Source organism: Apostichopus japonicus, chromosome 2 (genome assembly GCF_037975245.1).
Source record: "Apostichopus japonicus isolate 1M-3 chromosome 2, ASM3797524v1, whole genome shotgun sequence".
Taxonomy (NCBI): Eukaryota; Metazoa; Echinodermata; class Holothuroidea; order Aspidochirotida; family Stichopodidae; genus Apostichopus; species Apostichopus japonicus.
In genome coordinates, this window is record NC_092562.1 from 12158357 (window position 1) to 12183468 (window position 25112).

General features: G+C 34.5%; 1 protein-coding gene across 1 annotated transcript in view; it reads right to left on the reverse strand.

Annotated features, from left to right (window-relative positions):
* The window catches only part of LOC139978204 (uncharacterized), a 98854-nt gene that overhangs the window by 18046 nt on the left and 55696 nt on the right, over nt 1-25112 (reverse strand). The window contains exons 12-25 of the mRNA XM_071988146.1: nt 23784-23999; nt 20352-20570; nt 18898-19104; nt 14240-14362; nt 11699-11989; nt 8466-8780; nt 7352-7416; nt 5465-5699; nt 3755-3848; nt 3490-3548; nt 2913-3139; nt 2395-2485; nt 1389-1465; nt 883-919 (exon numbers count right to left, since the gene is read on the reverse strand). Coding sequence (XP_071844247.1) covers nt 883-919; nt 1389-1465; nt 2395-2485; nt 2913-3139; nt 3490-3548; nt 3755-3848; nt 5465-5699; nt 7352-7416; nt 8466-8780; nt 11699-11989; nt 14240-14362; nt 18898-19104; nt 20352-20570; nt 23784-23999 — 2256 coding nt within the window. The remainder of the gene's footprint in view (nt 1-882; nt 920-1388; nt 1466-2394; nt 2486-2912; nt 3140-3489; nt 3549-3754; nt 3849-5464; nt 5700-7351; nt 7417-8465; nt 8781-11698; nt 11990-14239; nt 14363-18897; nt 19105-20351; nt 20571-23783; nt 24000-25112) is intronic.

Sequence of the window (25112 nt, forward strand, 5' to 3'; positions counted from 1 at the left end):
TGCAAACACAGAACAGGAAGTTGAGGTTTGTTTATTAGAAAAACGACTGTGCAATTAAAAGGTCAACGCATGTGATGTGCAGCATTGTTATTAATGCCTAATACTATTTTGTTGAATTAAAAGATCAACATTTATCTCGAATGAGCCCATAGCTAGCTGTGTTGACATTAAAAATTTAAAACACAGAGCAGGGACTGTTGCATCCTCAATCCTAATCTATCGTAGGGTTCAAATCGGACCCTGAGAATTGGGTTCCATAACCTTCCAACTGATGGCAGAGTAGGTAATGAACTAGGTAATCTACTGGCTGTGAGAGTTGAATCCTTGTCAAATATGTAAAGATACAATTTGCAACATGAAAACATGATTTTCCCTGTTTGATCATTACTGAGTTGAAGTGATTACATTAGTTCATACACTTTTGTTGACCTTCAAATCAATTTCATGAAGACTAACTGTATTTTGCAAGCTTTCTCCTTACAATGTGTTTTCATTGTGGGTTCTAGCTCTCGACCACAGTGACCTTAGACCTTCACCAGAAAAAAACAAACTACACTTCTTTTTGCACTTAGGTTATCTACTAAGGGAATAAGAAGTTTGTCAAAGCTTTACGTAATGAGCAATCGCTGTGTTACTAAGTATTTTAGATTTTGTTTTGTACAAACAAGCCACCATATAAATACATACTCATGTCTCTCACACACACCTATTAAGTCACCGTCCAATAAATTCCCTTTGCATTTAGCAAGGAATTAAAAGATCAAGCATGTTGCTTGGGTACTTGCATTTAGACTCTACAATATTTCCAACTAGAGAAATTCATAAAACTATGAAAAGTTATAATTTGATCTCATTCTATTTCATAACGATGATTATATTTACCTTGAGATGCAATGTAAGCCCTCTCATCTCTTGCATTCTGAAGAGAGATCAACAACAATAATTATGCATCATTATTTATTTACATGGAATTTTTATGTAACCAGATGAACATACAGAGATAATAGCTTACTAAGTCAAGTTTTTGAGTCAAACCTTAGTCCTTCATTATGATAATCATCTTTGATGGAACCACAAAATTACTGCCATCTTGATATGCAGGACTTTATACCTATTTATATATGTGTGTTCTTTTGTACCATGGCCATGGGAATGCACTTTCTATAGGCTATATCCATCCTGACAATTGAGTCTTACTGTTTTTTAATAATAGGTGTTTGGTGTATGTGCTATTTAAACATATAAATACACGATAGTATATGCAACTCAACTGAACAAGAAACTTTTACAAAAACACAAAAATAAAATATATCCATGACAACAGGCTCCACGCAGAATGATTGGTAGCTTTTATTCAGATCAAATCTAATTACTATTCTTTTTCTTACCAAAATAAAGGAAGCATTGTAGTAGTCAGAACTATGGTCACCTGGTAACTTAGGCAAAACTACCCGGCAATGATCATCTGTCAAAGAATAGAGACTAATGTTAAGACTGTTCCACACCAGTCGCTACAATAGCACAACAATAAACAATATCAGTTATTATGATACTGTCATAGAATTCTGTAACCATGTCATTATGCTGCTAGTGTATCAACTATGAATACTAAGATTGATAAATGTTCTAAAACCTAAATTACATGGCTACACGTTCTAAAATCATTCTTACATGTTTTCAGGGAATTCATGATCATTCATGAACACTTACATTAAGGTGACCAGACGTCCCCGATTTTCGGGGACAGTCCCCTATTACAGTGTGCTGTCCCAGATGAACAAGTGTCCCCGAAAATGTCCCCGATTCGTCAAATGTTCAGGAATTTCGAAAATATCCCACAGTATTATTAAAATAAGTGTAAAAACAAAATTTAGTCAAGTGTGCAGGCGCCGAACGGAACAGGTGGGGCAGTGTAAAGTGGAAACACTGTTAAAAATATGCTAGATCGATCTAGCCTAGCACTCTTTCGACCTTATAATTGGCAACTACGGCGACACAACAACACTTATAGTGTGAGCAACTGACAAGCTCTCAAACAACCATGTAAAGTAAGTGAATTTCATCTAAAAAAAGCTACATTTTGAAAAATAAAATTGATTTAAATAGTGCTTCTAAGTATCACCATTTTACATCTAAGCACCTTAGGCACTTGAAATTTTCCAAGTCCTCCTCCCCTTAGACCCCCCCATACCAGTCACGCAATAAATGTCCCCGATTCCAGTCAGGAAAATATGGTCACCTTAACTTACATTGATACATGTTCTTAAATCTATTCTTCTTTCTATTATATTTATATTTACAAGATCATCTGTGAATGAAAACTTACAGGGCTACATGTTCTAATATCATTCTTACATGTTTTCAGGGAATTAATGATCATTTGTGAACACTTACATGGATACATGTTCCTAAATCTATTCTTCTTTCGATTAAACTCCTCTTCCGCAACAGTCCATGGATGCTTCTGTTGTACTCCTTCCAGGAGCTGACACAACAACAACAACAATAAAAAAGGGCAAAATTGGTGACTTTACATAAACACTGATTAGTTCAGATTTAATAACATATTGAACTAGAGTAGGGTTCAATAAATGACAAATGCTAACTGCACACTTTTTAACAGTTGATTTTATAAAATATTTTTCTTCCATTACAAACGGAAAACTGGAGAAAACTTTGACAGCTCCTTCGACACTAGCTTAAATGCAAGATATAGCTCCAAGCACCTTATGATACAAAATGAGATCAACAGACACACGAACAATCAGGAAAAGAGCTTCCAAAACCCCAGCCCCCCCAGCTCCCCCACCCAAAATGATGTCTGCTATAGACTACAAGTCATTTTATGGCTGCAAATTTTGGCAACAAGAAACCCCAAAAAATAGCCAGAATGAAGTTGAAGTACATCTTACCCCAAATTCATGCTCTACTTTGTTTATGTTATTCACGATGTACTCGGGAAAGTCTGCTATTTTGATGGGACTCGGTGGTTCAAGGTTGCCATAAATTCCACCCTCATCAGGGACTGAGGAACTGGCTACTGCACTCTCTTTAGTTTTCTTAACCTCAGTCACATTGAGGGCCATGTTTACAGCCCCAGAAGAATGATCGGTACTACCAGAAGGTCCTGATTGTTTACCTAGAAGATGTGAAACCAAAAGAAGGAAGAAAAGTAATATTTAATGATATATTTGTGATATCAGAGGGAAGTTATAGTTTACACATTTTAATTTTATCACAGAAAACAAACTTACTACATATGCGCAGTGAGATGCTAGCATGACAAAATCTCTAAATAGACAACATATAGACTACCTTTTAATTTAAATTTCAAATCTTTCATCTTGCAATACTAAAGTTGTGCATAGAGTTAAGAAGTTTTATTTATAAATGCATGATGGTGAAAATGGTGTATTTCCCTGATTAAACCTGTGTCTTATCTTACACTTTACACACATTTGTATTCAAATCAAGCAGGCTTGTACTGACCAATATCATTCAGAGGTTGGTCATAGACAGGATCAGGTTGGTCTTCCATTTTCCTCTTCCTGTGGAGAGAACCAGTGACTCATCTGTCATCTACAGCAAACATGTATTGACAGCTTGTTATATGTCCAAACACCATCGACCACAAAACCACAAAATTTCAAAATAATGTAATACTTTCTAATTTACACAAGATGCCCAGATAAGTTTATCAATGGAGAAATGCATGTATGTTTATGGAGGTGGAAAACTAAGCCACTATACTAACCTGACGACAATGAAAATCAGCAACAATAGTATTAGCACAATGAGGACTACAATAACCACACCAATAATAATGGCAACCAAGCTACCAGGAGACCCTGTATCGGATAAGACAAAAATATGAAAGAAGTAGTTCATACACAGTCTGGTAGACATATTTTGGGTTTTGTGAAACACAACATCAGAAATGTTACAGCTCACAGTTGACCTGTAACACTTAACATATGGCTCACATAACACAAACAGAGAACTATTCCATGTGTATCAGTACCAAACATTAATACAATTTAAAGTACCTGCAGCTCTTAACAACACTGTCGTAGACCTTGAAATTATGGAAGTTTGTAAGAGACTTAAAGATCCCTTTCCTTTGAGAGAGGGACAATTTTAAGAGAATGATTGAGCTTGTATATAGTTCTGATTGGAAAAGTCAAGATTCTTGGCTACTTTTTACACTTTCAAATTGATCTAAACATGTCACATGACCAAAATTATCCAATGTCCCATAAGAAAAAAAAACTTTAATCTGACCTTATATTCCACTGCACTTTGTTTTACCCATATAGCAACTGATGATTGATACCAACATTAGTCAATACAAATTAAAACACAATAACTTTTCAAAGATGTTTCACATGTAGGTCAGTTATGAAGTTCAACTTATCTTTCACCTCTTAATCTTATATGACTTTGTCCCTCCTAATCAACTGTCCAATGTCATAAATCTTCATCTACATTAGATTAAATTCCAAAGAGAATGATAAGTTTTAAGGATCTCATGTGTGCACCCTCCTAATCCTAAAGTGACCTTTAACCTACCTTTGTGTAAAAGTTAATTTAAAGAAGCCCATAAAGTTGGTAACTTCTGTCAGTATCTAGCAAATGGGAAGTGAGGAATGGTTGTCTTACTTTAAACTGATGCTGACTGGCAGATAGACACTTTGTTATAATGCTTATTGAGCTTAAGTTAAATGAAAGACATAGCACTATTAAAGACAGGATCAACATCCATGACATAAAATCCCCAAAATACTAAAATGTGCATCAATGAAATGGTGAAATATAGAGGACATTAAGATATAGAGAGTATAACATTTCCTGTCAACAGTTGACAAGAGAAGCCACAAAGAATGCAGCAATATGAAAACAGAAAGTCTTCCTAATACTTGAACATATGCTAATAACTTTCATTGAAATCTGGTCGCAACACGGGTACATCTGTTTAATACTACATAAAAGTCCTGGTATTCATACTGGAGGTCATAACCCTTTTTAGGGTTGCCAAAAAATTCCAAAGGAAAAAATGTAGGCATTTGTCTTTAGATAAAGAGGAGAAACATGTCAACATAAAATACTTCAAAAGTTACAAAATATCAAATATAACACCATTTAACCTTAATCATGTAAAAGTTTCTCAAAAGGGAGGAGGATGCCCTTTCCCTTGTAGATCCCTGTCTTAGGCCACAATTTAACATGGATCACTATTGGAGGGTTACCATGATGATCAATGTGAAAATTGGGTTCAATATGCAACAAATGTTGAATACCAGGGCACTAAAAGGGTACGTCATGGAAGAGTCATTATGACTTACAAGCAGTATTTTGAAAAACGTATAGACTTTAGTAAATAATACGACTCAATCGAGAATGTCAAAACAAAATTTGTAAAGCATTTGATAAATTCCCAAATTATTATTGATCCTGTCTAGATTACCAGTGGGTTTTGTTGCAGTCACACTAAGTCCTTCACTCAGAGCACTTTCCTGGTCTGTAGTGACAGTCACTGCAATGTTATAGGTTGTCCCTGGTTCTAGAAGTGATCCATCAACTGTAAAAGTCTCAGCATTAGGATCTGCTGTTCCAGCCTGTTGTCTGGAAGAAACATCGCCCTCTATCTCATAGTAAATAGTAAACTGAGTGATTCCAGTACTGCACTGCACCGTTGGTTGCTGTTATGTTTAAAAGGAAAGCACATAATGTGAACTAGCAGCTTACACAGTAGTGAGATGTGAAAAAAAGAACTGTTAAGAAAAACAAAAACCCAATAAAAGCAAACACTGATCATCCCAATTTACCATAATAGCTGTCAAGAAAATCAAAGCAACTGTAACAATAGAAGCATATCAGGTTACACAACTGATATAATGAACTAATCTTAACATTGACTTTAATACTAGGAAGGATATTAAATACAAGAAATGACAAACCATTTCCTGAATAATTTCTTTTAATCCATGTATTCCCCACTGCATGATACAGTTATCTAATGACTACACACTGAAGTATTGGTCTTTCACTTCCTTGAATCTGTTATTTTCTTCTATAATTTTTTCTTGTATTTTCCATAAATATCATGTAGTAACTACCAGCACATCATGTAAGACTTCATGACATTTAGGGCCACTAATGAGGACTTAATTTCTTCTCTTTAAACTCATCAATGGATAATGACATTAAAATTGAGTTAAACTCAAGTTTCATAAATGCATCTCAGAACTTTCTAAGTTTGTTCTTTTTTAAGACATTACTTAAAACTCAGTGCATGTTTTTGTTCTAAAAACTCAACATTTGCTTTGCAGTTATACTTCTCTTTCAATCTATAGTAATTAAACTGTCTTTTCAAATTCCAGACCACAGAGGTTCCCTGTTTGCTTTAACATGAGTTCAACAGGCACTTCAAATCAGGGCAGCTGTTACACTGAATAAAGTTAAATGAACCTTGAAATTTACTAATAGCATTTTAAAACTGCACATTGTGTTGAATTTCTGAGAGTCTTGTCATACATTATTCAACTATTAAGAACCTACAAGAAACCTGGTGACATTCCTTGTTAACTTTACTATGGACAATGAAATATCACAAGTAAAAAGTACAGTAAAACCAGAGACTTCAAAAGTTTAGAAGACAATAATAAAGTACAATACATGAAATTTTTAGGACAAAAGTTTTATGTCAAGGATCAAATAGTTAACTCTTTAATAAGGAGAAGCCCATATTCTGATAACAATACAGTTGAACTCTTCAATTAAAATACATCTAATTATGTGTGAATACTAAATAAAAATGACTTGGAAAAAAAGGCACAAAGTTACAACCATACAGTTTTCAAAGGATACTCTTTTCATAATAGAGGTACAAAATAGAAACTATACAGTCCTTTAATACTAATGTCACATTCATGAAACTGCTGTTGTAAGCATCTTATGTCTAAATGTAATACATTTAGACATTGATTGTCACCCATATCAAGAAAAGTCAATAGCTATCACAGGAATAATGTTATCACAAGATTATCAGACAGCATCTGTCAAACTTTTATAAACATAAATTAATGTTTATATTTTACTTACTGGTACAACTGTCTTAAGTGTTGCCAAGAACAGTACATGACAGTATGACAAATCAAAGCTTAAATTGATCTAATTAATTAAATGATTTCAACATAGAAGCAGTAAAACCATCTACACTTAAATATCTTTTGTCGCTAATGATAATAACGACAAGGTTTACTTTTTATTCTCCAATTAATAAATCTCCTAATTTTACACTGATTAACACCCCTTGCCAACAAAAGCAGTCCTACATTTCAAACTATCTTACCTGCCATGTCACAGTCACATCATTTGTAGCAGTTAAAGTTGTTGTGACCATCTGTGGAACAACATCTGTAGAAAACAACATAAGGAAGTCATACCAGGTGATAGTAAATGTTTCTTCTCACTTTCCATGTACATAACTTAACTCTCTTCCTATGTATGGTGACAGTAACATAATATTAACAAAAAAGCACAATCACAAATGGAATAAGATCATTATTACATCAAAACAAAATATGATACATAAGTTTATTTCTTCCCCTCCCTTACTATTAATGATGAAATTCTTAGAACAATGCACTTTGCATGTATGCAAACTTGATCTAAGTTACAGTTCTTCAGATAAAGAGCATTCTCAGTATTTTGCATTTGCTATCTGCTGATCTTATGTGACCTTTGTCCCATATAGAATAAAATAAAATAGTAACCTTTAATTTACTCATTATCTGGAGGCTACTTGGGTTGGCAAGTTTGCCGGCATTACTGTTTTTGAGATATTGTGTTTACATTATGAACACACACGCTGACTTGTGTGTGTGTACAAGGTCACTTGCATATACAAGGTCACTTACCTGTCAAATGCAAGTAACCTAAAATCAGCTTGGAGAATATTCCATCTTTTAGAGTTAATAACAGGCTTGTTCGACCTTAACCAGTCTTGTATCTTATTGCATTTAAAATGTTGGGTTACTTGTCAAAAAATGATTTTCACCGACTTCCACGAACATCAAATCATGTCCTGGGAAGGAGCAGAATTGTATGCTTCAATTTCCTTTGACTAATAATAAACATCCACTTATTTTGTGTGTTAATATGATAGCTCCAAGAATATGAAAAAAATGAATAACTGTTATAATGGTTATCAAACATACTGGATGTTTGAGCCTTTCAATTGAGTTTGACAGGTTTATAGGTGCAATTGAAAAGCAGTATTTACTGTGGTTAATACAAATGTTTGGATGCTTAAAGTGGCTACTACATTTATCAAAGCTAGGTCAAATACTATGACCATCCTTATATCCTCTTTAGCAATTAAGGCAATACTGTCTGAACTTAATGGCAAAGTACTTCTTGTTAATTTTGCAGCAGTGGTATTCAACAGAATACTACCTACTTACCAATACAGAGTGTCTTGATGGTTACTGGTGGACCTCTGGGTCCCTCTCCACCCTCGCCTGCTCTGACTGCTGCTACACTGAATGTATAGTTTCTATCTGACTCTAGACTTGTTGCTGCATATTCCAATGTTTGGTCAGACTGGATCCTTGATCCACTCATCCAATCCTGAGATGGATCCATCCTGTAGTATGGGATGTAAGCCACCACAGGAGGATCACCAACATCAGTCTCTTCATTCCAGGGTCTCCATGTAATGGTTACTGATGTAGTAGTCCTGGTTACCTCTGTAGGTAGGTCACTGATGGATGGTAATCCTAGAATACAATGGCAAGATATATTACATTATGAAAGTTCATATGCAAAAATGACTCATTTTAAGAATATTCAACCAAGGTGGAACCTGGGCATGAAAAGAAACAACTGGATCCACATTCAACCAGAGCCTCCTGAAACTGACACTGTAAGTGTGTGATCATGATGGTGTCATAGCAAGAGAGGTATTATGAGTCCTTTCAAAAGGGAAAGGATGCTACACATGAGCTTGGTCAAAGGTTGGTGAGCAACTAATGATTCTTTTATTTTCACCTTACTTTCACCAGGCTGTCAGGAGAAATAACAAAGGCAAGCCTTTCCTAATTTAAATAAATGGTTGTGGTTAATCCTTGCAAACAGGGTGGACTTAAAAGGACTAGAAGCCCTCACAATCCATCAAACTGCCGTGTAAATAACTTCACCATAATTATTTGTCAAGCAGCTAGTCAAAGATGGATCCCATGGTGATATCCAAAGTATCTGGATACACAAAGGTTACTATTTACTGTTCATCAGCACACCTAGGCATAGTTGTGAGATGGGTAGTGATGGGAGTGGCATACAGCACTGGCTTGAAGGGCATAATGAATATTCTATATTTACATAAAGCAACATGTTTAGTCACTTTTGAACTTAGTATTTGTTTGGAAAGGAATTATCATTTATTTAACTTTCATATTAGTGTTGTGTTAAACTTTTTATTTGTTCCTGTTTAGTTTACAAAGTATTTTGAACAGGTAGAGGCATTTCCAACCTATAATTTTCTTCTTTTATGGAAAAATGGAATAGAATATGTTTTGGACCATGAAAACAAAGGGAGGAAGTTTACAACCAAACCATTGTGTTCAGTATCTGATGTAGGGGTATATGGACAACTGGTAAATAGCCATATATGTTATAGTGTTAAATGGATGGTTACTACAGCTTAGCTCTAAAATTTGGTACTTAAATTTAACTGTTTGATCAAACCTTGGGTATGCATTAAACAGAGCTAGCTATGACACAAGGACACAGACAATTAATCATGACAGTGTTTAAGTTTGATAGGGGAAGAATGGACAGTAGGAGGGTAAAGGGAAGCATGAAGAGTACTGTCAGTTATGTGTTAGTAGGATTCACTGTAATATTACTTGCCCTAATTTAATACACACTTTAGAGGTTTCCACCATTTTCAAGTAGCAAATCAGATTATGCTTTATCCCTTTATCCTGTATAGAATGATGCCAATAGATAATGAAATCTTGCACACAAAAGAGCAAAGGTTATATGTAGGGATGCACCGGATATCCGGTCCGGCCGGACTATCCGGCCGGATAGTGAGAAATTATCCGGTTCCGGTTCCGGCCGGATATTTTTCAAAATCCGGCCGGATCTTTTTCAAAATCTGCCCCGATCTTTTTCAAAATCTGGCCAGAATTTTTCCTTAAATAGTGTTGGTATTAACTTAAATCAATGTAACCTATTTCCAAAAATTAATAAAAACATTCAAAGTAAGGAAAAATTAGGTTTAACATGTTTAATTAATTTTCTCAATGGTCTGACCCACTGTTTCTATAGATCAACCAAAATAATACAACTACTGTAATAATATGAAGCTACAACAAATACAGTTTGCAGTGAAATCATTTCTTGCAGCCTTCATCAGTTTAATATTGTGCAGTTAAAATAGACCATTCATATACTTATCAGTCAAAATACTGTTCCATCGAATCTTTACTTTCCCATTATTGTTGGCATTCATGTTTTCTCTGAATTTTTTGTGTGAAACAATCTCTTAATGGTCAGAGAGAAACACTTGCATGAAATGAAATGTCCAAAATCCAAACATGCGCATTAGGACCTTAAGAAGTCAAAACAATGGATCTTTTTGTGGACCACTACAGTCCATTTCCTGTCTAGAAAGCTGTCAATTGTTACTCATTGTTTGTGGTCATGGCAATATCTTGGCACTTTTATAAATAGATGAAGCAATGGACTAGAAGAGTTTCCACCAAATGGGGTGCCAGTCACAGAAAGAACAGTATCTAATTTTCTCACAGAAAGAGATATCTCTTGTCACCATGAAAGTTCCTAAAAGTTCATGAAAAACATAAATCATTATAGTGTTCTAATGAACATTTAATTCCATTTTAAAGGATAGATAAAAGATAGATAAGAATTTTCTTCCACTTCTGGAAAGATGCAATGCTTTTTTTTTTTTTTAACAGATAATATTGCAGTGTAAAAATTTGTTACCAAATAATGAATAATAAAAGACAATTCTAAATCCTGATATTAGTGTTACTACAACAATTAAATAATCTTTTTATTCAGTATAAAGTATGAGATTTGTGAAATGTAGCTTCCCGTTTAAAAACAAACTTGCTAGGTAGTATGCAGTATTTTTCCAGCAAACAAATTTACATACTGTATCAAGCTTGTCAACAATTATAGTGTAGTTATTTTATTAAAGAATGTAGATTACACCACTTCAAGTCATATTTAATCTCATAAATGGGGTCTTAATTTCACCTTCTTTATAATATGCGTATACCTCACCTAAGATTTGCTCCTTGTTTCATACTTCTACTTCTTATTAATGATTTTCTTTTGTGTAATGAAAAAATCCGGTTCCGGCCGGATAAAATCCGGCCGGATTTCATGTACTATCCGGCAAAATCCGGTTCCGGCCGGATCCAAAAATTTGGATCCGGTGCATCCCTAGTTATATGCATATTAGACACAAGCTTAAACTTTGACCATTGTTGTTGCCAGTGCTGTCATGGCTCTATTGCTACAAAGTGACCACTGATTCATAATTGTTTTTTTTTACCAGATAAATCTGATTTGGGGTCTGTGACTATTTTATGAAGAACAATTTTTATTAAAAGTGAAATAAAAAGATAATCAGATTCCACTATGAATTACATAGAGTACTTACTGTACACAAATTCTGTGACACTGACTGCTCCAATTGCACCAAGAGCCCTAAATATGACACAGAAAAACTGATCATCTTGAGACACATTCATCACTCTGTAAGTAGATTCTCTTCTGTTAGAAGGGATTTCAACAGCATTCACTTGATTAATTCCAACTTCATCTAGTCCCTCCTCTGATCTAGATAGTCTGATTTCTAGGCTATTAAGAACAGAACTGGATCCTTCTAAGATACACTTGATCTGAACAGATGACTGTGGGTTTACCTGAGATAAACTTTCACTTGTAATATCTGAAAGAAACAATCATGAAATTAAAGAAAGTGTTAAATTTATTTCATTTACGATGATTTTATTTCATGTATGATGAGTTTTAATATGTTCAAAGGTAATAGTGAATATTATACAGTGTAGTTGTAGTAAATGTAATAGCAAACCTTCACTCTAACACAAACAGACACCTTAGAGACCTATACAAGAATATTCAATAATACATGACTAGTGAATTTCCTTAGCAGGACAAGCAGTTGGTTAATTAACAGGTTTGTACACTCAATAAACGATTTTATAACTAAGACCACTCAGACCAACCACAATTCCAATGAACTCCGCCTCCTACAAGTCAGCTATGAACACCAAGTTCAAAGCCAGGCTTGCAACATACTTCCAAATTTTACAGTTTTACCTTACTGACCTTGAATTTCCTTTGAACTACACCAACACCAACAAATTTACTTTCTAACCTTAATCTTCATGTCATCTTGAGGTTCATGCTTGTTGAGCTTTAACACATACGTAAGGTGTTCATTTGTTTATAGATTAAATGAGAGAAAGATCATATGATATCTGTTTTTTTCTACTTTCTTTGTGAACTTTTTGTGAATATTCAATAACCTGCACACAAAATTATTTCAAGCAACACCTGTGGTATTCTTGTTCATGAAATTAACTTCCATTCAAAGATCACTAGTTTACAAACTATAAAAAAAAACATACATTCAGGTCATTATGATTGCATATGCCAAAACCTATTTCTTGATTAGTTGAACAGTTGTCATATGGTTAATATGTAAGATTTGAATCCACTACGAAAACGCATGAGTAAACACTTTGGATGGACCTAGAATGAGAAGGAAGGGCATTGACCGGAAGGAGCAGGTCACTGAGGGTGCACAGTGTTAAAAGATTACCAGGGCATACTAGACACTGTAGAATGAGGTGCTATTGTTGTGGGGAGACAGGTAAGCAAGGAGCGAAGTAAATATTGATTACTTGTCTGAGGCTGGCAGATAACTGAATTTGAATGTTTTCCTTGAGATTCTTTACAGGGAGTGGTGCTTAATTGAGAAACCACATTAACTTGATATTTAGTTACAATACCATTAAATGAACATGGCTCTCTGTCAGGATGTATTTCCATGTCACTTTTAAGTTTTGTTAATGAGCCTTCAAACATCCAAGACTCATCAATTAAAGTGGCTGCACCACTTAGTCTAACACACAGAACATTTGTATCACTTCTTCAGCATAACGAAACACAAAACGCAATATGAAAACATAACATTTTGTATACTTCCCCATTTGTGACTTTGGAAGAAACTTGATAACTTGAAAGCAGCTCTAATTCACCCAAGCAGATAGTTAAACACTCTGGTCTGGACACAGGCATATCACATAAATCAAGGTCCCTGGCTAGGTGTGAATTCATTGAAGATGTACATTTCAGTATTATCAAACACAGTAAGATAATTGCTATATAGTAACATCCAGGATGTGTTTATAGAATGTGAACAGGAAAACAACCAGGGAAAAAATGATCATGTGACACTGCAGTTTTGACCATTTTTCCAGGTCCTTTCTTAGGAACATATAATTGGGTGATACATGAAATAAAGACATTCATAGCTAAAAATTATCATATTTACAATGGATTACAAATTTGTCAAGGACAAGTGGTGTTGAACTTTATTCAATGATGCTCTGATGCTGATATCAAGTTAGAAGAACATGGTTTGGTTGAGTCATATTAATATAAGTTATAATACAATGGATGAAAATTAAGTTCATTTACACCTGCTCAGAGGAGCTAACATTGTCAACAGCTTTTAAAGCTGAATATACTATAACTAGATTTATAAACACATTACTACCACACAACATTATGCCTAAAGTCATTACTTTGAAAATGAAACCTTTGAGATCACACAAAGAATATATAAATATTCAGTGTTTAATGGTCTCCTGTTATTAATCTGAAACAATTATCTTATCAAATAGTTGGTAGGCTTTGAAGAATCAAACAATATACTTGACAACCTTGTTAATCAGACACTAAGGCAGGGCCAGCAGACACATTATTCATGAGTATTACAGCTAGACAAATCTGGGTATGAATGTTGTACATTAACACTATGACATGGTTTCAATGTTTCTTGATTTACTAGATTTCACCCCAATGGAAAGCAAAGCTTTATGATAAGATAATTAAATATGTTGAAAAATAAACAAAACACTGCCTGCTATTAGCCAAGTAATGCACTTACTGACTGGACAACCAAATATTCTGCATTCACTGGAACAAACACTGGGTTGGTTGGTGCATGAAGTGGCCTCTTCACAATAGCAGTTTTCATTGCAGGGAGGAGAATTGGTGAGTGCACAATCCACTAGTCAAAGAAAGAAAGAAGTGTCTTAGCAACTTTAGGTGTATCACACAACATTATCAGTAAGTGAAAGTGTCTGTGACAGTTTATTGCAAAAGTGCCTGTCTGAGAGGAGATTCTATGGTAGTAAAATATATACAACTTACACATTTCAATTAAAGTGAGTATGCTTTCTGAAACAAAGATAACAAATTGTGTGTACTTCATTTACACTCATTGAAAACTTGAATATTTCACACAAGGAAGCCTCCATTAAAGTAAACAGAGGGTCCTTCATACACTTTCATTTAGCTAATTTATGTCAAATATTAAGATAAGGCACAGCAGCCAGTTCCAATAATAATGTTTCTGAGGAGGAGTACGGGTAGAGTAAGAACAACTGCTAAATACATATGTTGGGGACTAAGTCAATGATTTGTAACAACCAGGTGTCTAATATAAACGTCAACACTTCCAGACACAGTACCAGCTTAGATTCTTCAGTGCAAGGAGATTTATGGCTATGACAATTCTTCTTCAAAGCAAGCCCATTGCCTTATGTTGTAACTCTTTAGAAGATTCAGATTGCATTAATGGTTTATAATGATACCATTTAGTCAAACACATGAGAAGAACAGTGTAACAAGTGTCATCATAAGTACGGATCTATTTTACACATGTTGCTCAGATGAAGATTAATTGATCACATCTGGGTGATGTGATGGCTCTTATTCAAATTATTGTCAAAAACAACTCAAAAATTCTAAACTGAAGTGGTCAGAGTGATAACAGTGTTGCCAACACAGAAATGTGTTTAATGAACTTCTGCTCACTTGAAGAGCCAGTTAATTGTTGAATTAAATCTCCAGTTTCATCATATGAACTACTTAGTATTTCATTGAAATACCACGTTTACTTCTACTTTTATCCATTTTGTCCATTCTCATAAATTCATCAACTGGTTTGGGAATAGTATAAAATGAAGACTTTAAAACAATGGTCGTTTTGGAAAGCTTCATGACTTTTATATCCAGCTAATTCAGTATAATCTTCAACAATACAATGCCCTTTTTTATAAGTATAAACCACAAGAACAGAGCAAATGCAAAGATGTTATGTTTGATTTGATTACTTGAAATGAGACTATTAATGCACATTTTCTACTTAGTTGGAAGATTTCACTATTTTAGTTATTTTTAAGTTTTATTTTATTTACACTATTTCTTCAATAATTTATATAAGATTACTACATGAGCTTATAAATTACTTCAAAAGTAAGACTCAATAGGAGAAAAAGGAGAAATGCAACAATTCCTGCAAATTTTTAAAGGGATGACCCCTCCTCTTATTGAAAGACAACATGCAAGTAGATGACTTTCAGATAAGTTGACATTAATCTCATGATTTTAATCAATGTTATACTATAGCCATACTAATTGCATACACTGCTATGGAATTGTTTTATATGAGATGCCTAACTTTTATTCTGTAACAGATACAACATTTTAAAGACCTGTGCATATATTTCAAATTATGCTTTGAACAAAACATGGAAATAGTAATATTTAGTGTTCAACCGATTAACCGTATCGGAATCGGAATCGGTACGAATATTGCATATTCGGAACATAATCGGAATCGGTAAAAACTACGTGGAATACCAGTTATGTGATACCGATTATTCAAAAACATTTGGAAGGTGAAAATATCATTATTCAAAAACATATGGGAGTTGAAAATATCAACTGATGTATTAGGTTTGTTCTTTTACTACGAAATATTAAAATAAGACATCCTCTATATGTCTTTCACAGTGTATACTTTCATCAAATTAGGCTGCCAGGGTCGCCGATTTTGCTTCCCTCGTGGTTAGTGACTTCATATTTCTTGGCACAGTAAGCATAGCAGCAATACCAATTTCGCGAATTAATGTACTGGACAGGGTCGGAAATAAGCGGGGGCGACGGGCGATTTGCCCTCGCAAGTGCTAAAAAGACCTCCTAAAGCACAATTACCAGTGCGAAAAAGAAAAACGAAATATAAAAAAATCGCCCTCGTTATATCAGGTGTCTGTGTAAAATTAATTGTGACATGCGTTTGCTTTAGCTAGGAATTGCAGTTGCAGCGCGAATCGCGCAAACAGTTTTCACATCCCCCATCAAATTTGAAGCAGTGCTAGAGGGTCGCGCACAATCACCGGGAAGTTACCGTGGCAAATTACGGCCTGCACGAAGCAATTTCAGTACCAGCGAAAATAACCTAAAATCCTCACAAATCTCTGACCACATGATAGCCTTACTTCACATTAAGTCAACTGCATGGAAATGTAACCTTGCCATCTGTTCATTCGCTCTAGTTGTGTCGCAAATAAAAAATAAAAATATCCACGGAAACTGCAATCTTCGACCACATGTTAGCCTAACAACCACACTAAGTCAATGGGAAATGTAGCCTAACCATCGGTTTACAACTTTATATTTGCTGGAAATCGGCATTTGTTTGGAAGGTACTGTAAGTGATATGTCTTAAAGAGGGAATGTTATATTTTATATTGGAGTAGTTTCTAGTTGTTATTATTTCTTTACAATCTGGTATTACACTTTAGAGTAATTTTAAACAAGATACGATGGTAAAATGTGCTTTTCAGTTTGATTGGCCTAAGCTTACATTTTCTAATTGAACCTGAATGGAGTTAAATAGGTAACAAATAGGTATGTTTAACTTCAAATTCGTATCATTTCTATTTGTTCATAAACGGTATAAGTACTGAAAATAAGTACAAAATAATGTCGGAATGAAGGCAATATGTCATTAAAATTTACACTTTGGTAAAGATTGACGATGGATGGTTTGTCTGAGATACTTTTTGAGATGGATATTTTGAGTAACTATTCTTAACCCATTTCAAGCCATTAACAGGTGACATTCCCGTCGAGGTGGTTAGGCCATTCGCTCAGCACAGTGCTGACTAGGTAGGATGTCATATTTCCGTATTTTGGAAATTTAAAAAAAAAAAACTTTTATTTTTCTTTCCGAGAAACTCCAGAGGTAATTTGGTTGATACAAAATGATACCTTAGAGCATTGTATAACAACGAAGCAAAGGAAACATGGGAAAATCACAACAATAATTGTTTCTGTCAAACTTTATTGCCGATTTCGTATAGACGGGATATTTTCTCATTTTCAAATAATCGGAATCGGTACGATTATGAAAAAAATAATCGGTAATCGGTATTTTCTGTTATGCATAATCGGTTGAACACTAGTAATATTATTGTGTTACTTTGTTTTAAGCCTTCAAAACGCTGCTCCTTTTGTACAGACATGTCTAGTCTTGTTGATATCCTAGTATGAACAGCCTAGTATACCTTTCTTTGTCACAATTCTAGTGTCATGTATATATTTGCTGTACTGACCAGAGAACGCCCACGGCAAAGCTTTCGATTGAGACAAAGGCCTTGCACATTTATCCCAAGCTATCTTATGTTTTCCTTTGATTTTGGCAGATTTGCTTTGGAAAAGCGAAAAAGCCAATCAGGTTTGCCAATTGGACCCACTCCCCCAAATGTTTATTCAAGCCCTGCCTCCCGCAGTGAACAGTTACTTGGCCTTTGATTGGTTTGAACACTGCGAGACGGTCGCTAATTGCTGTTCTCGCAATTTTGTAATAATAATATGAATTAAGATTTTATGGTTTGCATAAGTTCACGCCACTCTTTAGAGAAAGATGTTTGTATCGGACAGATCCTCGGGCTTGTAAAATACCGTGAGCAAGCACATTAGTGGTAGGCAGAAACGGTCTCTGAGGCATGTACAGTTTGCACGCGAGAAAGAGAGTATTACAAATGACTCAGCCAAGACTAAGACATGTCTTGCTTCAAAAACTAATCCATCATGCCCATGCTGTAATGGGTAAGGTGCTAATGTCCCTTGACCTTGTTAATAGATAGGTCTAGTGATATGAATTGAACATATCGTACATTAGATATATCAATATCAGATTACCTTGTCCTGTTTAAAAGCTACATAGTCATATTATGTTTCACAGGGTATTTTTTAATGAGTGGATTGGGCACTGATTTAGCTAGACCACAAAATGTGCTTTGTTTTTCACATCAACTAGCCACTAACTGAATTTAAAAAAAACCCCATTATTTTTCATTATTCTTATAAACTTAAGTTTCACTTATAGTTGAGGTCAAATGAATTTTCTGATATATGTAACGACCATACATATAATTGGAAAAGTGGTGTTAAACTTAATGCAGTTATTATTTGAAGTGTCTTGAGCCATTAGCTGAAGATACAATTGATGGTACAGTGTAATTACAACTGGTGATTGGTGCAACATGAATTATCCAGTTTTTACTAAACATATGCATAAAGTCTTGTCAGACCTGTGAAGTATCCAACTTCTAATTACATTGTGCCTAAATTCTGTTCTATAGCATTGGTTTACAGTAGCTGTACTCCCAATACTGCACTGCTATAAGTAATATTATATGGCAAAACCAAGACCACTTAATTTTGTCAGTGAGAAGGAACTCTTGAACTTACTCTGAGTGAAGATCTGAAAACTGCACTGTGTATCAGGATAGTTGTCACAAGTACAAGTAACCTGCTGACTCTTTGATAACACCCTGAATCCAGATTGAGGATCACATGTAGAAGGAGATGAGGCCCCCATGAACATACAGGATGGATTGGTAAATGACAGCTGGTCACCGGCATATAATACCATCAATTCTGGACAATCCACATAAGCTAGAAGGATAAAAAGAGAGAAAGATGCTGGATGCAAAGATGGCATAATGTCCAGTCAACTGCAGTATTATATCCACAAGTAGAAGTTAGAATCTCACTGGTTGACTTACGGAGAAACTGCATTTGTACACATTTCAATTGAAATTCACACACCAAAGCAAAACCACTGCATCACAGTACCATTGTGCCAAGTATAATCCTGTGCTGACAAATGGTTTGTATTTATAATGAGGTGTTTTCATTAAATATATATATATACATACTTATGTTACTACAATGTATAAATCACAGCAGAGTATAAGACAAATTCCATTGAAAACAAAATTAATTGAAAAATATTAACAGACTTTCTGTATTCACAATATATCAGCAGAAAGTAACTGTTAAACATTAATAGTTACTTATGTTAACAAAATTTGTAACTCCTGTTTAAAACTGAATACTTGAATATTCTCGCCACATTGGTGAATTATACGTTATTTATGGATCTGCTAATTATTTCCTGCAGTTCAAGAAAGAAGTTGAAAAACTACCAAATGAATTTTAGATCACAAAAATGGATTATTGGCAGCAGCAGGTGAGGGAGCAGAATTCAGTAAACTAATGATTGTAGAACTACCTTTAGAAGTAGGCCCTCAGTTCAAAAGAAATTATTATTATGGGATGCTAATTACAGTTTCCTTCTTAGTGGAATTATAGCTTAACCCTAAATATATTTATATTAAGTTGCTCCATATATAGTTGGGAATTTTAAAGCTTTATCTACAAATTTCCATCAATAATGAATATCTGCAACATTTTAAATGTTTTCCTTTGGTAAATAATGGTTAATTATAGAACATACAATTTCTTGTTCTTTGAAGTGTGAGAAAGTATGCAAGAGGGAGAAAATTGCTCCCATACATGGATTGCCTACAAATTTGGAGAATATATCTACAGGGTTGCTGTACAAGACGTATTCAAAAATAGCTTAAGAGAATAAATTTCATATTATCACATGAAACTTAAGTACGTAACACAAAACAATAACACATTACATCTTGCATAACTTTCTAGAATGTGTGAGCCTCTGTAACAGATAGGATGATAATTAACATGTCTAAAGGATAGTTTACCTTATAAGAAAATCTGATTTTAAAGTCTGGAAGAAGTTGTTGCTCCAGAGAATCTAATAGAACAGATGTTTACATCACTGAAGGACCAAAAACACTTAAAAGTTAGAAAACCTTTGCTACCGATTTACTCACCTTCAACTGTAACCATAAAACTGCATTGAACATTTTGGTAACTGTTACAGGTACAGGTTACTTCAACATCTGATGTAATTCTAGAACCAATCACAGGGCTGCAGGATGATTGAGAAGTAGAACTGCCAACTTTGCTGATACAGGCCGGATTTGAATACATCAATTGGCTATTAACTTGTACAGTCAAGTCATCTGGACACTGAATAGTGGCTGGAGCACCTACAGCCAGAAGAAAATGACACACACATACATTGGTAATCATAAGAGCTGAACTGTTATATGATAGTCTCAGAAATACAGTGCATAGGAATAAATTGCACATTTGACATTTATTGAGAGCTTCTTCATACATCATCTTTACTAGATGCTGTTGGTATTTTAAACACATTAAGTTTTCATCTTGCTTCTGTCCTGGTTGAATTACTTAGCATTCATGGCTCCATTCAAATTCATTACACATCAACAATTATACAAAAGAATGGGGCCAACAAGAACAAACTCTGTCAATAATATTACAGAAATCTTGTAAAATAGGTGAAAATATAAAGACAATGCAGTCTGGAATGATAGGCTTATTTTGCTGCTACCAATAGTATGAAAATTAAAGATGAAATATTCAATTGTCAATATCTCGATCCTCAGTTATACCAATAGTATGAAAATTAAAGATGAAAGATTCAAATTTCAATATCTTGATCCTCAGTTATCTCAAAGCTTTGAGACCAAATTAATATAATCAAGGCATATGGTTTAATTACAAATTAATATTAGACCTAAAGAATTAGAGAGCAAAGTGGTGGGGGGCATCCATGCCAATAATAGGACATAATACAATAACATGTCTTACAATTTTAGATTTGGTCATGGACTTGCCAGTGATCAGGTAGCTTCTTAACAACAACCGAACCCATGGCCTACAAACCAACTACAAGTTATATCAACCAAGGTATTTCCTCAGTAATTACCACATAAAAGCTGTCAAGTTTTCAAAGCAAGTACAATTTATATCATACCAATGTATTTTCTGATTAATTACAACATGTGAAAGCTATTAAGCTTTAAGACTTTATTCACCACTTTGAGTAACCATTTCTCCTCATGTAAAATTAGTAAATGTAATTTGTTCAAGTGCTTGTGTTCATACATTTATCTGATCTACATCACCTACTGAAGTAGCAAAGGGTCAATTGAATGTGATCAAGAAAGAATTGTAAAATTGCAGTAAAAGTAATATATTTCTATTTCCAGTTTTTAACAGTTTTACACCATTATGAGAAATATCCAGGCTATCCAATATTGCTGACTGAATCTATAAACTTAAAACTGCTTACATAATTACCTTCAATTTTTAAAACTGCAGCAAAGTATCTTGAATGGTTCATAATTTAACAAACTCATATATTGCATTAAATGGTACTTTAGATATGTCTATTAAACATGGTCAGTGTAACATTAACATATCTGGTTAGAAGCAAATAACATTAACACTATATTTTTCAGGATAATTTTCTCAAATCCTTTCTTTACAACATTGAAGTTTGCAATAGATTTTATCTTATTGGTGTTCATACATTTGTTCATGCACAGAACAGGGAGTTACTTGTAGCTAACTATGACTGTTACACTGTTTGATTAAGTCTTTCAAAGTATTATAAACATAGCTAACAATATCATCAATGTATGTTAACCTTTTGGCCGTAACAACCAAACCTTGACTAGTACTTGTTAATCATACATGACATTTATTAAACAAAAGTTTTTCAATTATCTTCCATGATTACACGAGCAAGTATGTGCAAACTAACTCAGTAAGCTGGGATGGTCTCTTCAGAGTTAGATATCAAAACTCTTACCTGGACAAATTAAAGTATAACTTAAGGCCATCACCTCCCAGCATATATCAATATGCCAAATGTAACTTACCTATCTCTTAAGTTTGATATTCATAAACTGTAGTAGAAACAACAGTTGTTATTTCTATTTGAATATAAAATTAACAGACTTACAAAATGGAAGAATGGCTATTAATTATGCATCTCATCTATGATACAGGTACCACACAATGACCCACTAAAAGTGGCTGTATACTTTGCATGCCTGTATACTCTAGAAATATAAGATGTTTAAATTGTTCATTAACTCCCTCCCTTCAGGTGGTGGTCCAAATGTGGACCATTGAAAAACCTTATTTTTAGAAGATCATTACTCGAAATAGGAATACACCAGAGAGCTTCCCATAGCTTTATTTTGCACATAAGACAGCCTGCATCAATAAACAACATTTTTCCGAGGGGGTCACATGGTCTTTTTTTTTTTTTTGGTCTTCAAAGATTTGTTTACGTTAAAAAAAACGGTCGTTTTGACCTTTTTTTCAAAAAAATGTTGAGAACAGTGAAAAATGTCAAGTCAACTGCCCCTATCTCATACAACTAGCTAAGACATACAAGGAATCAAATCAGGAGCCTCACAGGCATATGTAGAGAGATGGCTCTATATTTGGAGAAAATATGTCAAAAAATACATTTTTCGGTCTAAATTAGAGCCAAAACACGAACCATTTTCCGAAAGTATTTCTCCAGAATGCCTCACCCTACAGAGTAGATTTTTAGCTCTCCAGAAGCGCCACACTGAAACGCTGGGCTATATAGAAACAATTTAGCAATAGCACCTCCACTTTGTGAGTAATCCCTAGCAATTCAACTCGAGCATTTCTATGGTGTAGAATTTAGTCAACCACAGTTGATATGCTTTGTGTAGTGTGTGATCAACGGACTCAACGCTATCACTCACGTAATTGAAACGGTAACTATTTAGCACATATTATCATGGCTAAATACTTCTAAGAGGCGTTAGACCTTCTTTTTATGGGCAATTTGACCATCCAGCCGTTGGAGAAGAAGATTCTGACGATGAAATTCTGATATGGTAAGCCGCACAGTTGCACACTGTATGTACTATGTATTGTGTATACATGTACTGTCGTAGCGCAATTGGTATATATGACTTACCGTTACGCGTGGCTACCATTGTATTACATAATACAGTACTTTGGAGAGAGGGGGGAAATCAGTCATATTCCTCACATTCAAACATCAAATTATATTTTACTTATGAAATAACTTGTCTTGAACTCATCAAACTATCAAAAGTCCAGCAGATTTCATCAAAATAATTTCAAATGGGCAAAAACAGTACAGTGTTTGTATCATAACCTCATTTGCATATTTACATATCTAATTAGCTCAATTATAAAAAAAATATATATAAAAATTAAAACCTCATTTCAATACCTATCTGTCAATACTTGGGTCCCTATTGACAAAAATGAACAGATTTTAAGTAATTACAATGTGTAAATATATTTCCCCCAGGGGACAATTATATGATCACAATTGGGGATTAAGGAGTTAAGTGCAATGATTTAAAACTTACCTGTGACTGTCACATGGAAACTGCACCTGTATGCTTGATAGCTGTCACATGTACATGTCACATCAATATCATTAGTTGGAGTAGTTCCTGATGAAGGTAAGCAAGTAACAGATGATCCCAAATTACCATTTCTGTTACAAGATGGAGTAGTATATTCCACAGAGCTACCAAACATAATCGTTGTTGGATTAGGACACTGGATGGTGATGGGTAAACCTGAAACAAAGACACCAATAGTAATAAGATATAGAAGCAAATTAATTAATGCTATTAGGTATGTCCAAATTAAGTATGAGTAAGCTTTGAACAGGGTACAATCAGAAATGCAAAGGTGCATTGAGGTTCCTTATGCTACAGATTATTGAACATGAAAATTAGAAACAAAGAAATGACCCAAATGTTGAAACAGTTAGACCAATATAAACTACATTTGAATTGTTGGTTTTTATTGATAATTGCACTTGCTTTCAAATTAAACCACACCCACTTATTTAAAAACATCACATTTTAGTGTTGTACCAATGTCCGTAATATCAGCTTTAAAGAGGTTATGAAATGGAAAAAAAAATCTTTCTCATCGTATTCTGTATACTCGTAGCTTTCCAATGATACCCAATTTGTCTCAAGCGAAACTTGCATCCTCGAGGAATAAACGATCAAAAATTCGAGGGTAATAAAAACTTTCGAAAAATTGTTGTATTTATGGTAATGCGGCGTGACGTCAGTCGAGGAACTCAGCTCACTTCCGAGACGTCTGAGAACACACAACATTGCACTGTTGCATGCAGCGCTCCGTAGTAATTGAGATTTGGTGTTTTATTTTTACGTAAATTTATCTCGTTACTGTTAAATATGCCGAGCCGATATATGATATCAGGTTGCTCCACCACAAGTCAATACGGATTTCTACCGCAAGCTTTTCCAAAAGATGACAGAAATCGAAGAATTTGAACACAACTCGCTCAAAACACTACACATACACAACGTTATGAGTGCCTGTAGGCCTATATTGTTGCCCAATTACTTGTTATGACCATAGCCTATAGGCCTCCTCGATACAGCAAATTACAATTTTTTTTTTGGTTACCTAATATTTTGCACAAAACTTAAAGCCAGTTGGTTTCAGAACAATCACTACTAGATCTGCAAGGTTTTTGGCGTTGTGTTGTGATTTTGCGTAACAGTTGGATGATACAATTACACGGGCTAGTCTGTTATACAACGTCTATTAGTTAGGTCTAGACCCATGTTACCACTACTAGTACTATATGGTTGCACTTGCACTGTACAGAACGTCACATTTTCCTTGCACTGTAAGACACAACATTC